The sequence below is a fragment of the Physcomitrium patens genome, chromosome 14 (assembly GCF_059467195.1).
Source record: "Physcomitrium patens ecotype Gransden chromosome 14, ASM5946719v1, whole genome shotgun sequence".
Taxonomy (NCBI): domain Eukaryota; kingdom Viridiplantae; phylum Streptophyta; class Bryopsida; order Funariales; family Funariaceae; genus Physcomitrium; species Physcomitrium patens.
The window spans coordinates 2595063-2608826 of NC_143423.1; the positions used below are offsets into that span (position 1 = coordinate 2595063).

At 35.5% G+C, this 13764-nt stretch overlaps 1 protein-coding gene across 6 annotated transcripts; it reads right to left on the reverse strand.

Annotated features, from left to right (window-relative positions):
- Positions 1-7290: 7290 nt before the first annotated feature.
- Positions 7291-12753, reverse strand: LOC112291687 (DNA-(apurinic or apyrimidinic site) endonuclease, chloroplastic). 6 transcript variants are annotated; one of them, XM_090255594.1, is made up of 14 exons: positions 12585-12727; positions 12378-12436; positions 12088-12165; positions 11789-11887; positions 11088-11313; positions 10798-10922; positions 10288-10379; positions 9575-10140; positions 9112-9222; positions 8812-8949; positions 8643-8690; positions 8443-8523; positions 8087-8246; positions 7291-7886 (listed from the first exon to the last, which is right to left on the reverse strand). In XM_090255594.1, the coding sequence occupies exons 5-14, from the start codon at positions 11211-11213 to the stop codon at positions 7765-7767; spliced, it is 1569 nt and encodes a 522-aa protein (XP_090111720.1). In that variant the 5' UTR covers positions 11214-11313; positions 11789-11887; positions 12088-12165; positions 12378-12436; positions 12585-12727; the 3' UTR covers positions 7291-7764. The 6 variants fall into 6 exon arrangements, with proteins under 6 accessions (XP_090111720.1, XP_024395247.1, XP_024395246.1 ...); XM_024539479.3 differs by having other exon boundaries at positions 11789-11865; positions 12585-12726; XM_024539478.3 differs by having other exon boundaries at positions 11789-12165; positions 12585-12753.
- Positions 12754-13764: the final 1011 nt, after the last annotated feature.

A 13764-nucleotide genomic window follows, 5' to 3' on the forward strand; every position in this document is an offset into this window, starting at 1 on the left:
TCATTGTATAAATTCCTCTGTTGTCAAGTTGTTGATGTCAATGAGATAATTGACAATTATTAGCATAATTGGATGTTGATCAGTATTAAGGAAAAATGGTGAATGACTAGTACTTGCTTAAATACTATCATTATAAACAAACTTCAAAGGCATCAAATATTCATCTCAATCATTATAATGAATCGCCATGAATGCCCGCAACATATCCTCGAAGGTCTGATTTGCACGCTCTGTTTGCCCATCAGTTTGAAGATGGAAGGTTGTAGATATGATAAATTGTATGTCTAATAGCTTGAATAAGACTTGCCAAAAACTTCTCATGAAGTATGGATCTCAATCTGAAATAATGATATGGAATAATCCATGGTAACGAAAGACAATATCAAAGAAAACTTGTGTAAGCATTGAAGCATTAATATCCGAGTGTACCACGGCCAAGTAAATTTGCTTTGAGAGCTGATTCAGAAAGATAGCAATTGCGGTATGATTATGAGGCATCTTCAAAAAATTCATAATGAGATCTATATTCACTTGCTTTCAACGTATAATAGATAGTGGAATTAGCTATAATAGTTTAAAAGACTCTATGTTGCATACTTTATTATATTGACATGACTCATAAGAGCATATAAAGGCTCAAACATCATGATCTAAACCTATCTAAAATCATGTCCTTGAAATCCGTTCTAATGTCTTTTCTTGTCTCAGATGTCTAGATATTGGGATGTCATGTCCTTCTTGAAGTATGCAAATCTAGAATTTAGCATTGGTACATAAATTCGCTTCTTGAAATAAAACAAGCTATTACTAAGAATGTAATCTTGATATTGTATATCACCCATCTTCAATCGATCGCTAATCATCTTGAAATAAGCATCCTCTTGCATAGCTTCCTTCTATTCTATCTCTTTGATTAGATCTAAAATGATACTACTAATAGTAGTGACTTTTACCTTATCTTTTAATTTTTCCTTCAAGTTTGGTCTCTGTTGTTGTACTGTAATTGCTTATGGTATGTAAAAATTAGTTAGGATATATAATATATTTATAAGTCTTGGTATATTTTAGAATGGTTAATAGATTAATTTAAAGAGAGTGGATATAAAAAAACTTTATTTTGAGTTTTATCTATTTTGATTATAGTATTTAAAAAAATTATAGGACCTAAATGTTTAATATGAAGCCTTGAGAGGAGATTAGAGCCTAAAGAAGAAATTCTTAACTAGTAGGAGGCTTATTGAGAGAGATGAAAGTAAGGCATGGTTGGATGAAGGCAAGGAATGGGGATCTTCATTCCTATTAGTCGAAGGCCATGCCCAATGGACTTCAAGGGGGCTACCTGAGGTCTTATTAGGAATTAGAGTTTCTTTTTTGAAGTCATTCGAGCTTTGAAGGCTAGAGTCATTAAGTTTAGATTTTTGGGTATGGATTGGATGCAAATTTTGTATGATTTAGAATTTTTATGAAGGAGTTATTGGCGCTCAAAGTTAAAGTGTTAATTTCATATCTATTGCCACTCTTTGGGGTATAACATACAATTATAGAAAGCAACGAAGGATCGGAAACTGGGTTGGAGAGAACACTTTTTTGACTAAACTTTTTATATACTACATGATAAAATTGGAGTTTGGATGAAGGAATTATATAGGATTGAAGTCAGTGCATCCAAATCAAAGGTAGTAAGTAAGTGATTTTGCTTATAGTAATGGTTGGAGCCATATCTTGAGTTTCTAGTAGAATTTTTGGCCCAAACCTTTTGAAGAAGGTAGATAATTATGTTAAAAAACTATACATACAAAACTTGTAGCATTTGAGTGTTTAGTTTGTGAGATAGGAAGAAAATTGCATGCAAGTATATAAAAACTAGGATTTGAAGCTACTATTAGGATTTTGGTGATATCTTAAGATCTGCAATAAATTTGCAATTAAAATTTGTTAAGATAGTTGTTGAAAATACATCAGTACTTTATGTAAAATTTGAATGTGTTTAAATGGTCCAATTGAAAGATATGAGTTTTTAAAATTCAGGAATAATATTCCATAAATTTATTTAAGAATTTAGAGGTATTATTATATTTTGGGTATTTTTGGAAATTTAAGACTTATATATTTAGTGTATTAGCACCTAAAAGTGTTATATATATATATATATATATATATACAAACTTGGTGTTTCTTATCTCAAGACTTGATTGAGCAATTAGTGGCAGCTAAAAGCCCAATGCTTTCTTGAGGCAAACTCTCTTCATCCTTACACCGTGATAAATTGTTTGGCACAATATGTTGTCATCTTTGCTTGTACTCAAATTGGATATCAAAAAAATGCAATTATTCTTCCCAACAATAATACCACAATTTCATGTTTTCAAGATTTAAATTATGTAGCAAAGGTCAATAGTCAGTCCAAACAACTACTGATTTTCCAATAGATAGTGTCATCACATCTTTGTAGCGTGTACAATCGCTAATTGCTCTCAAGTACATATAGAGTAATTGTGTTCTTCTCTTCTGAGGTTGGATGATTCATATCTCTCAATTGAAGGTCCCTACCAAAGTCTTATTGAAGTCTTATTGAAGTTTTATTGACTTTCAACTTCTAAAACTCACATTTTGATTATTTGCAATAGTAATAATTGTCTTATAGCCGATGCAACACCTTTCATAGATATTGCTCATATTCTTCAAGGATTTTACTATATATAAGGATATCATCAATAAAGATGATTACATACTTATTCAAAAGGTCTCAAAATAATTTTTTCATGTGATCCATGAAAGAAGTTGAAGCATTGGTGAAGCTAAAGGGTAAAATCAGCCATTTAAGTTGTCTATAGTATGTACAAAATGCCATCTTTTCTACATCTTCTTTTGTAATAGGTATTTAATAATAGTTGCTCCAAAGATCTAATTTACTAAAGATAACTATACTTTAAAGTTGGTCAAAAAGATCATCCACAAGTAGAAGTGGATATGCATTTTTAATAGTCTACTTATTGAGACCTCAATAGTCAATGCAAAGACAAAGTCCACCATGTTTTTTAGGTGCAAAGAGTACATGTGCTCTCCATAGTGATGTGCTTTCTTAAATGTGGCCTTTCTCTAAAAGTTCGTCTAATGTCTTGTACAACTCTTCAAGTTCTTTTGGTATTAGGAAATACATTGGTCGACTTGCTGGTTTGGCTCTAAGAAATAGTTCTATTTGAAAAGAGGCACCTCAATCAGGAGGGATGCCACTAGGTAGGTTGGTTGAAAAGACATCTTGATATTTTTGTATGAATTGCTCTGCTTGTTCTATCCATTTGACTATCTTTGCCACCACTAATGCAAGATTTGGAACCACCATATATATTGGTTACTCATGCTGTAGTTGCTTCATCATAAAGGTCATCTCTATAAATAAGTCTTTAATTGCAGGCTGTCATTTTTCTTCACATAATATGGAGGTGCAAAGAGTCACCTTGTGTCCTCCATCTTTAAAAGAGATTGTCCTTGCTACCCAATAAACTTTCTTATTTTCCATCTCTAGCCATGGCATACCAAAGATGATATCATAGTTTAGCTTTGTCACCTTCAATCTCTTTTTTAAGTCATAGATGTTTGTCAATCTCAAGGTTTCTTCTTCATACGTTTCATTCAATATAATCTCTCAATCATCTCCAAGGTATATACTTCTTCCTTTGATTTCTTTGATTTTAACTCCAAGCCGATAAATAATTTCAATTGAGATGGAATTTTCTATAGAGCCACAATTTACAAGCACTCAACATGGTTGTCCTCTTCGTAGTCCTCTTAGATATACCAGTTGACTCTTTTTATAGTTATTTAAGGCTATACCATTTGTCTTTGAGAGACAGTAGCTACCCTTAGTACTGACCTCCGATGCCTTTACTAGAGAGCCCTATTTTTTTACTCTAATTCATTATTAGCTTGGTGAATTTCAAGACTATAAACCTGCCTTGTCTTATTGGTACTTGCACTTTGGTGTTTTGAACAACCTCTAATTTAATGGGCTGACTCTTGACAATAGAAACACAATCCTTTTTGCACTGATTCTTATTGTCTTTGTGGTATCAATGATCCTTGTAAGGCATCAATCTCCATTGGCATTGGTTGTTGTACTGTAATATTAGATAGCGGCATAAGACTTCGTGCTATAGATTGTGCTCCATGATTTCTAAAATCTATGGCATCGATCATCTCTGCAATCTGAATTGCCTCTTCAAATGTTTGTGGATCCCTTAGCTCCACCTCTCTTTGGACTCCAAGTTTCAAACCTTGTAGGAATCGATCTATCATCTCCACCTTCAAAACATTGCCAATTTGAAGACATAGGAACTTAAATCGGAAGACATGACCTTGCACTAACCTAGCTTGTGTAAGATTTGCTAACTAATCGAGTTCAATCTTTTTTGCATTGATGGGCCAAAATTGATTCTTTAACTCGGTCTCAAACTCCTCCCATTCATCTCTCAAATAATTGGCTCCATATATAATTCCTTCAATAGTATTTCTTCCAGATAGTTGGAGGTATTGTCCCATATTGAAGAGCCATTGACATAGATCTTTTTGTCTTAAAGTTCTAGAGTATGTACTAGGCTTACTCAATTTCAACTTAGTCGATGTTGACTTTCTTGTCCTCGAGGCTTCTATTTGCCTTTGCAAAGTAGCTATCTGGCCTAAGAGGTGTTGTATTTGAGCCTCCACTTGGAATTGCTCTACCATATCTCTCATACTGTAATTTCTTTTCTTGACTCCACTATTGTAATATCTTTTCACCTCCCAATTAACTTTTTAAGAGTATCTCATGGAAGCCTTGATATGGTACATAATGTGACCACACCAACTGAACTAGGATTAAATGATGACTATTGACATGCTACCAAAAATAAACAGTCTAACACTTGCTCTCTTATCAATAAAATAGGACTAGACTATCTCAAAAATCTAAGATCTTTCTATTCTACAGCAACATAAAACCTCATCACAAAATAGGACAAAATAGACCAAAATAGAACTAAATAGAAGAAGACATAAAAGACAAATTGAATAAACAGAAACACAATAGAATTGAAATGAACAAACGGATGTAAAACCAAACTTTACTAAGAAAAAGGGTCTAAAGCCATATGTAACCAGATGCTCCAAAAGGCCCTAGCCAATCCTATTTATACCTTATCCTATTACCCTGGATTTTCTAGAATGTTCTTAGGTGGTGGATCTTATCTAGATAACTGCCTTAAACTTCTTTTCTAGAAGGTTCCATGGCAGATTCTACCTAGATAACTGCCCTAAGTCTTTTCTAGAAGATTCTATGGTGGGCCCTATCTAAATAACCACTCTAAATCCTTTTTAGAATGTTCTACAATGGATCTTACCTAGTCCACTAACCTAATCCCAATTCTAGAAACTTCTATGGTTCTAATTATCTATATAATTATCTATATAATTATCTTTTCTATACCTTGTTACACTCAACCTTTTCATGAAGACAACATTTATTAATTACAGATTTATTTTTGTCACTATCATAGTTCATTCATCTATCTAATAGAGTTCCTTGTAATGTGGACATTGAAAGTCCATATTTCCAATAGTATGACAATCTTCAAATCTTTTTCTTTCATTATGATATTCATAAAGAAGATGATCCACTTATTCACCAAATTCTCACTTAATTATGTTTCCTAACTTCTTTCTATGTCCTTTGCCTTTATTATGCATTTTTTCATGATTTATTTTTTACTTTTAGAAACAAAGTGATATTTGAACAAAACATTCTCTAGATTTTTTAATTTGAACATCTTATACCACTCTAACTAATTTATACTCTTAGCAACAAATCTCTTCATACCAAAATCAAGCAAATATCTAAAATCCAAGTTGTGCTTTGAACTATGGTAAAATATTCTTTGTTTGCAATAGCACCTCTTCAATTAACATACAGAACCACTTGTGCAAACTTGCTCTAATTGTAATAAACCTTACAGTACTCTAAAAGAAAAAAAAAATAAAAACAAATCAAACAAAATCTATGAGCTGTAAGCCCCACATACAAGCTTTGAGCTTTACAAAACCAATACAATATAGGCTGCAACAAAATAAAATTGATCAGGGCCAAGCACAACACAACATTTTAGAACAAAGTGCATAATACAATTTGTAATCCAGAGGACAACACAACTGTAAGCATAACATCATGCACCTACGATGCAATTTTAGATGGTGATCCTAATACACAAAGAAACTATTATTGAAAATTCTCAAAATTCCAACAACTCCATTCTTAAAGATACTTAGGACTCCAATTACTTTGCGTTTTTCAAGTTTTCAAAGTTCCTTTTCAATAACTAATCAAATATATTTTTATCTCTTTATCTTATAACCAAGTTGTTTTATATAATAGATTGAGTATTATCTTCATTTATTTTCTTTCTAAATGTAGAACCTTCAAAGTCTTAATAAATGATTTATATTCAATTTTTTTTTTTTGATTAGATTTGAATTGTCATTAAATCACATATTTTTATTATACCAATGCAATTACAAAATTATAATATATTAAATAACATCAATCATTGATTTATTTATATTTTTTTTACAATAATATCAAGCGAGACATTATTGAATTTTAAATTGTGAACATTTGCTTTGATTATTTTTGAAAGTTTTTGATGTAAAATTTTAAGATAACAATTTATATGTTTGATTCAAGATAGTAGATTTTCACTTGATCAAATTTGACACCTTATTGAAAACAAACCTTAGATTGGAACATAATTTGAGATAACTTGCATTATCATTTTATTAACCATCATATAGTTTATTCGAATTAATAAGCTAAAGAATCACTCAAACTTGCTCCAATTTTGGAATACAGCCATTTAACCATATAATTTTTACCACATATCTAGTAACTATTCTCTTCTTGACTGATTTAAGTTGAAATTTAAACATATGGTACCTCCAAAGACACGATCAAAGAGTAATGTCTTGTAAACGACATGATACTGTAGAAAAACCAAGTCTATACCTTAACGTTGTATAATATCACGTTATCATGATTAAATGAACAGTCTACCATGAAAAACCCATATCCTGATGACCTACGTTTCAACGGTTAGTATGTCACATGTACCAGTTAGACAGTGTACTGAGGACTCCTCATCCATCAAAAGCTCTCCTTCTGATAAACTCAGAAGTGATTATCACAGCATAAATTCCATCTGCACTGGCATGCATCTCCCATGACGAAGTGACCCTGGCTCACGAGAGCATATCAATAGACTAGGCTTATGGCTAAGAGGCAGCCTCAAAACCTGTGCGGATTGCTTACCGTGATGGTTATGAACCTGTAGTAAGCCTCAATTTTAATAGAGTTTTGCTAGACTAGGACAGAAGCTGAGATCAACAGTGGAGGTGTAATCTCTCGTTCTATTTGTGGAGGTAAAAAAAGAAAAAAAAAAGAAAAAAGACCATGGCAGTTGCACATAGTGTATGCTCATGCTCTGTATACTGCAGGTTAAAATGGCAAAGCCGGAGGAACCAGGTTGTGTTTGCTGATTTCCTAATTGAAGTCGCTAAGTCTCCAATATCCAAACCGCTAGAGTTCCAACAAAATATAGTCAAGATAAGGTCACCGGCAACTTTAAGGCATAAATGGGTCTGCGGATATAAAAAGCACGAAGCGTAGTCAACTAGTGGTTACGAATCAAGAGACTACAAGACCCAGGGGCAAGGGTGAGTTCTACGGTGAAGATACATTGGCTATATTTTGAGGATGAGCGCAATGGGACAATGATCGCTACCGCCCACGTCAGGTATGGTGTACGAGTCGTGCACGTTTTCTGAGAGTGACCCTGATACAAGAAAGTAGTCTAGACGCCACCCTGCAAAACCACCACACCGTCTTAGCTGGATTTCAGATTTGGCTCCAACGGCGGAGTGACCTCACACAAGCAGAGCAATTAGATTATCTAACACACAGTTTAATTAAATTTCACAACACTTCTTTGGACGGCAAGTAGCAAAAGCTATTAAAACATTCCATAAGAAGCATGCGGAGAACAGATGAGCTGCTAGTCAGAACCTTTGTTTTTGGGCCGGGATGCCGTGCGATAACCCCAGTAGGTATAAGCAACAGCATTTGGGTGTTGCTTCCGAAAAGTGTCAACAAAACCGTGGTCAAGAAAATTCGTTTTAAACGATTCTCGCTCCTCATCGGTAAAACCTGCACTCTTCCTATTACCCTGAATACATCGAACATCCAATAAGTCAGCTTTTAACCAACTCAATTCCCCAATGCCTCGCAAATTAGTACATTACAAAAGTTTATATTATCATTTATCATTATAGAAAAGAGCGAGAATTTCAAGTTGTAAGAGCCAATTTATCTCAGATGCATAGCTGCAAGAACATTTAAGGTCAAGTATTTCTGAGTCTTACAGCAGGATCGTTAATGTCAATATCCTCATGAGCACAGTTCAAATCTCCTGTGAGTATCACTGGTTTTTTCTTCTCCAATTCCTGATATGAAAATCGCATGCAAATATCAACTTAGGTCCTTTCATGTCAGATGTCTCAGAAATTAAACAAAACAAAACAGAAGTAGTCGAAGCTGCATTTCTGGTAGTGCACACACTTACCCTCAAATGGCTGCTTAGAGCTACATCCCATTCTTGTGTACGATATGCCTGCCAACATGACATTGAGTTAAATCGGTAACTTATTTCTCTTAAAGTTCAAAAAAACGAGTCTAAAAAGTAAGTTAGTAGGGCCAAGATTTGATGCTAAACGTAATGCAAGTTAACATACCAGCCTTTCCAACTTAGCCCCTGAGTTGGGGACGTAGCTGACAACAAAATAAAAAGTATCAAACTCGCACGTGATGAGACGACCTTCTTGGTCATGGTTTGGTATACCAAGCCCATATTGCACTGATATAGGCTTAATCTGTAGGCACGTTCAAGAAGACAATGCTCGCATGAGGAAGCAATTACGTTGTACGTACACATCACGACAAGCTACTCTAAGGGACGACGCAAACTTGGACTCAATTCTGGGCAATCACATGAGATTGTAATGGACACAATATATGTTGTTAATGATGCTGACCCGCGAAATGATGGCTGTCCCTGAATAACCGAGCTTGCTGGTGCTGCAACCCCACAAACTTACCTCGTGACTTGCCAGCAGAGACTTTCTGATGTCTGCAACATCTTTTTCCTGATTACCACAACTATGAAAACAGATAAGGATCTAGACTTTATTTGTGGAGCTAATACATTTTTGAAGGAACCTTGCTGATGCTGGTTCGTGAACTTCTATCCAAACAAGATCCTGAGTCTTCGGTGTTATAGAGTTGCTGATGCCCAAAATTGAACACACTAAATAAATAAGTAATCCCACCCAACACATTTCTCGCACTGTGATCGTAAGCTACCAGATATAAATATAATGTCTTCATGGGTATTCAAACAGATCATTCACATAGAAAAACTCAAGAAATACAACAGCAGAACAGATCGTAATCATGAGATCATCCTGCAACGAAACAACGAAGATGATGCAGCTTAACCTGTAATTTTGTCTCCTGCAAACAAAGCACATCGAAGTCCTCTCTTGCAGCCAGCCGAGCAATCATAGAACCTTGCTCATGTTCAGCTCCTTTCTCCTTCAAGAGAGCCCGCAAACCATTCACGTTCCAAGATAGCAGCTTCACCACTTTCTCATCCTTAGCAGGTGGCTTCGGCCGCATGAGTTTTGGATCGTAAGCCACCCACCCAGGTTGAGGTTTTTTATGCACTAAACTAGTCCATGGCTCCTTGTCATTACCTACCGAGGAGGGTTCTGCCTCGGTTTTTTTTATGGTTTTTTTGCGTGATTCCGCTTTGGGCGACTTTTTATCAGATTTATCGACTTGTATATTGGCGACATCTTCACCACCAACTTCTCCTGCTGCATCCTTTTGTCTCTTTCTTCTAGTTGGTGAAGCGGATTCTAATCCCATCCTCTTATTGCCACCTTGCGTTCCAATTCGATGAGATACGGCTGCTCTGGTTTTCGATACCATGGCAACTTCCTCCGGTGTCCCGAGAACTTGAGAGTTCGGGTCAATATCCATCTTTTCTTCCTCGTCCAGAACTATACAAGCAATCGTAAAACAAGTTAACAACGTTTCTAAGAATGATTATGAGTTAACTGGAAACATAAACACTTAAAATGCGACTTTTCGCTACTACTGAGGATCTGGTCACCAATGAATATTCTATGCAATGGAAGGGAACACACCTAACGAATTTGGACATCCATGATCAGAAAGCCAACTCTTCACAGCCTTCAGTAAATCTGATTTCAAACCTTTTGGTTCTTTCTTCATCTTCCTGTCCAACACAGTATCACCGTATTATGAGTACCACGACCAATGCGTCGTTGTGCAGTACATAAACGGAGACGATCTATATGCTTCATGCAACTTTCACAAGATCCGTGTGCATTGCGAGTTATAACATTAAAAATATGTACCCAGACACCGTGTACTTTTATAATTGCAACGAGCGCATGTAATAATAGATACATGGTCTGAGCTCCGTATGCCCGCCAATTTCCTCCAGACCAGCTCAAATAATTCACAGAAACAAAGTAGTTATTTAAAAAAACAAAATCCAACTTGAGGGAAGATGCAATGTATTGAGTTTGCAGAAACAAATATTTTCAAGTATCAAAAACATTTAACCTCATTGAAATATTTAGCCACTCTAACATTTAAGACAATCAAGGTAAGATAACAAAAGAACGAACCTCAACAGTTGACGAAGCTCAGCAACAGTGTAAGAGTTCAGATTATTAGATTCATGACGTTCCAGTAATTGAAATTGCCAGCTATCAGCATCAAAGTTTTCCTTACTGAGCTTCACGACTGCTTCCTGGGAGATCCCACATCTTGTATTAGGGTTCAACATCAGGAAATTTTTCATGAAATTATCACTCCGTGGTTACAGGAGAAATAAAACAGAAAAAATATGGGAATGAAAAAGTGCTACCGCAACAACTCCAACCGACTCGAAATTGGGAACATTATTGAGAATTACCTCTGAGAAGCAACGTACTTTTCCGGGCTTCGTGCTTCCGGTTCCATGTCGCATTGTATGAACTCGGGCAACTGTCTCTGCAGACGTTACCCTCTCCTTTCTCAGTCTAAGCTGTCTTTCACTCATGCTGGTACAATTAAGCTTCCAGATAACAAAACTCGAGCACTGTATCTGTTTGAGCCCACTTCTGTCTTCAAGTTGAGACACAGGAAAAGAGATACTTGGCCTATGAAACAATCGAAGTACACAAATTGCACGATTCATTAGGAAATTGCAGAAGTTTCATGAGGCTACTCAAACGTGATACACGCCACATACAGGAAATCTAGATGCGATACAAATATGAATTTCTACAAGATGAAATGTTAAGTAGAAAGTATATCTCAAAACTTCGAATCGTATATTGAGTGATTAGTTTCCAAGGTTGTGTTGACCATTTTTTTTTTTTGTCAGAATGTCAGACGATCTACAGGTAACCGAAATGACATTTATATTTAAGGTATCTCATTAGATTCAAACCCCAATGCCAGCTCAGAAGACATTTACAAACACACACACACACACACACACACACACACACACACACTAGTATTTCTTCGTGTACCTTAAGCGCAACCACAATATCTTGCAAACGATGCGAAGCCAGAACCCTTCGAAAATAATACTCATTGAGGTGCTCAGGACCAAAGAAAGCCACTCACCTGCAATTTGGTATGCGTGAACTCACTGCCCCATGATGATCGGCGATCCAGAAGCTGCTCCAGGCAATCAAGCATCTCTGGGGCAAAAGACGAGAAGCTCTGTAACACCCTGAGGTGGCGTTACATTCTGCAAGAGCAATGAGACGCGCAGTTGAAGCAAGTGTAGAGCCTCTACCTAAAGACAGAGTGGAAGGATTTTGCGCGCTTTCATGACAAGAGTAGAAAAGTGACCCAAAGTTCCCACTACTTTTAGGAGCAGTTAGAGGCTTGGCGACTGAGAACTGTTGGCGAGGCCATACGTGTAATGTCGGACTCCAGTACTTGACAGCCCTGAAATTTGTGCTACCAGAGGAAATCGCGCCTTTCATTCAACTTCTCTAAAACACACAAACTCACACGCAAGAAATATAAGACAAAGGGGAACATGCACACTGTAAAGAAAAGGTTGAGCTAAGAAACTAGCTCGGGTTCAAATTCTACATGCAGAGAACATACGCTGAAGAAACCCTCACGTACTTATCGATGACAAACAGAAACCGGCTCGAAAAAGATTAACCAACACTAAAATTCCCATTCGAGAAGCTCAAACCTGCGATTCGATGTCCACCAAGCGAGCACGAGCGAAAAGCGCCAGTCCTAACCAAAGCTCTGCATCCACAGAAAACAAGCGCAAATCCTTTGTCATCAACCAACGCAATGCGAAAAAAGTAATCTACTCGACGCAATCTAAGGAGCTGCGATGGAGAATTCCAAGCTACTCTCAACTCCCTGTCAAAGCTTCTCGGCATGAGCTCACCTCAAGATTTCTCGCTGTTGCGCCCAACCCAACAACTGGGGTCACAGTTTCAAGTCGCGAGACTGGCAATCTCCACAAGCATCTCCCTAAATCATCGGATGAGCAATCTAGTTCATAATCTAATCGCTTTCGAGGCGCTAATTTCGAGGAAGCCTCTTCAAAATTGCGCCTCAGGTTTGAGCCAAAACAGGGGATTCTGTTTCGGGGTGTTCGTGGCTATGGCGGCGGGAACGCCTTGTTCCCCTGGCGTGCTTTCACGTTCTCGATCCCGCGAACGTGTTTTATGAAATGTAGGTGTCGCTTAATTTATGTATGGTTACAAGTGTGATGGGTCCACTTCTTTTGAATTCATGGCTCTTCTTTTTAGATATTTTTTCTTTACCTGAGTTGCATGTCTACATGTTGATTGTATAATGAGTATATTGATTTGAACCTTTGTTAGTACATCAATTTCAAGATGTGTATATATATATATATATATATATATATAATTTTTTGTATGGTGTTAGGAGTGTAAATATTGATGGTTTTTCAAAATATGAAATTTAAGTCATGATACAATGAATAATTTATTTTTCCTTATTTGATTCTTATTATTTTAAAATATGTCTTAATATTTTTCTATTTGATTTAATTTTTCTTAGTATATTTTTGGTTTGAAAAGTATTGTTTGTTTATATTCCTATTAGTGTAGATTAAAGAGCTTAAAGAAATTGTAATAGTATACTTGTTGACTAAAAATGTTTCAAAAGCACAATAAGTTATTTCAATCATTAAATACGTCAAACTTAATATGTACATAGCATGTGTCAGTTAATGTCAAGTAATTCTTATTATGTTTCATAAACAATAGCGCATGTAATACAATAATTGTTAGCAAAACATTTTTTTTTAGTTTTTTATGCAAGCTAAAAAATGACACAAATATATAAAATTAATAAAATAATACAAAAATTCCAAAAACATACAAGTAGACCAAGTTCATTTTTGGTCATTGAAAAAAATAACAAGTAAATGAATGAAAGTGTTTTTGATAATTATTTTTATTTTATTTTATTTTAATGCACAATAATTTGTAGTAGATCAAAATATTTGGATTGCAATTATATTTTTTAAAAAATACATGTATCCATCTTTTTAAACAATAAGAATGAAGACAAAAAAATTGGTAGTAAACTTA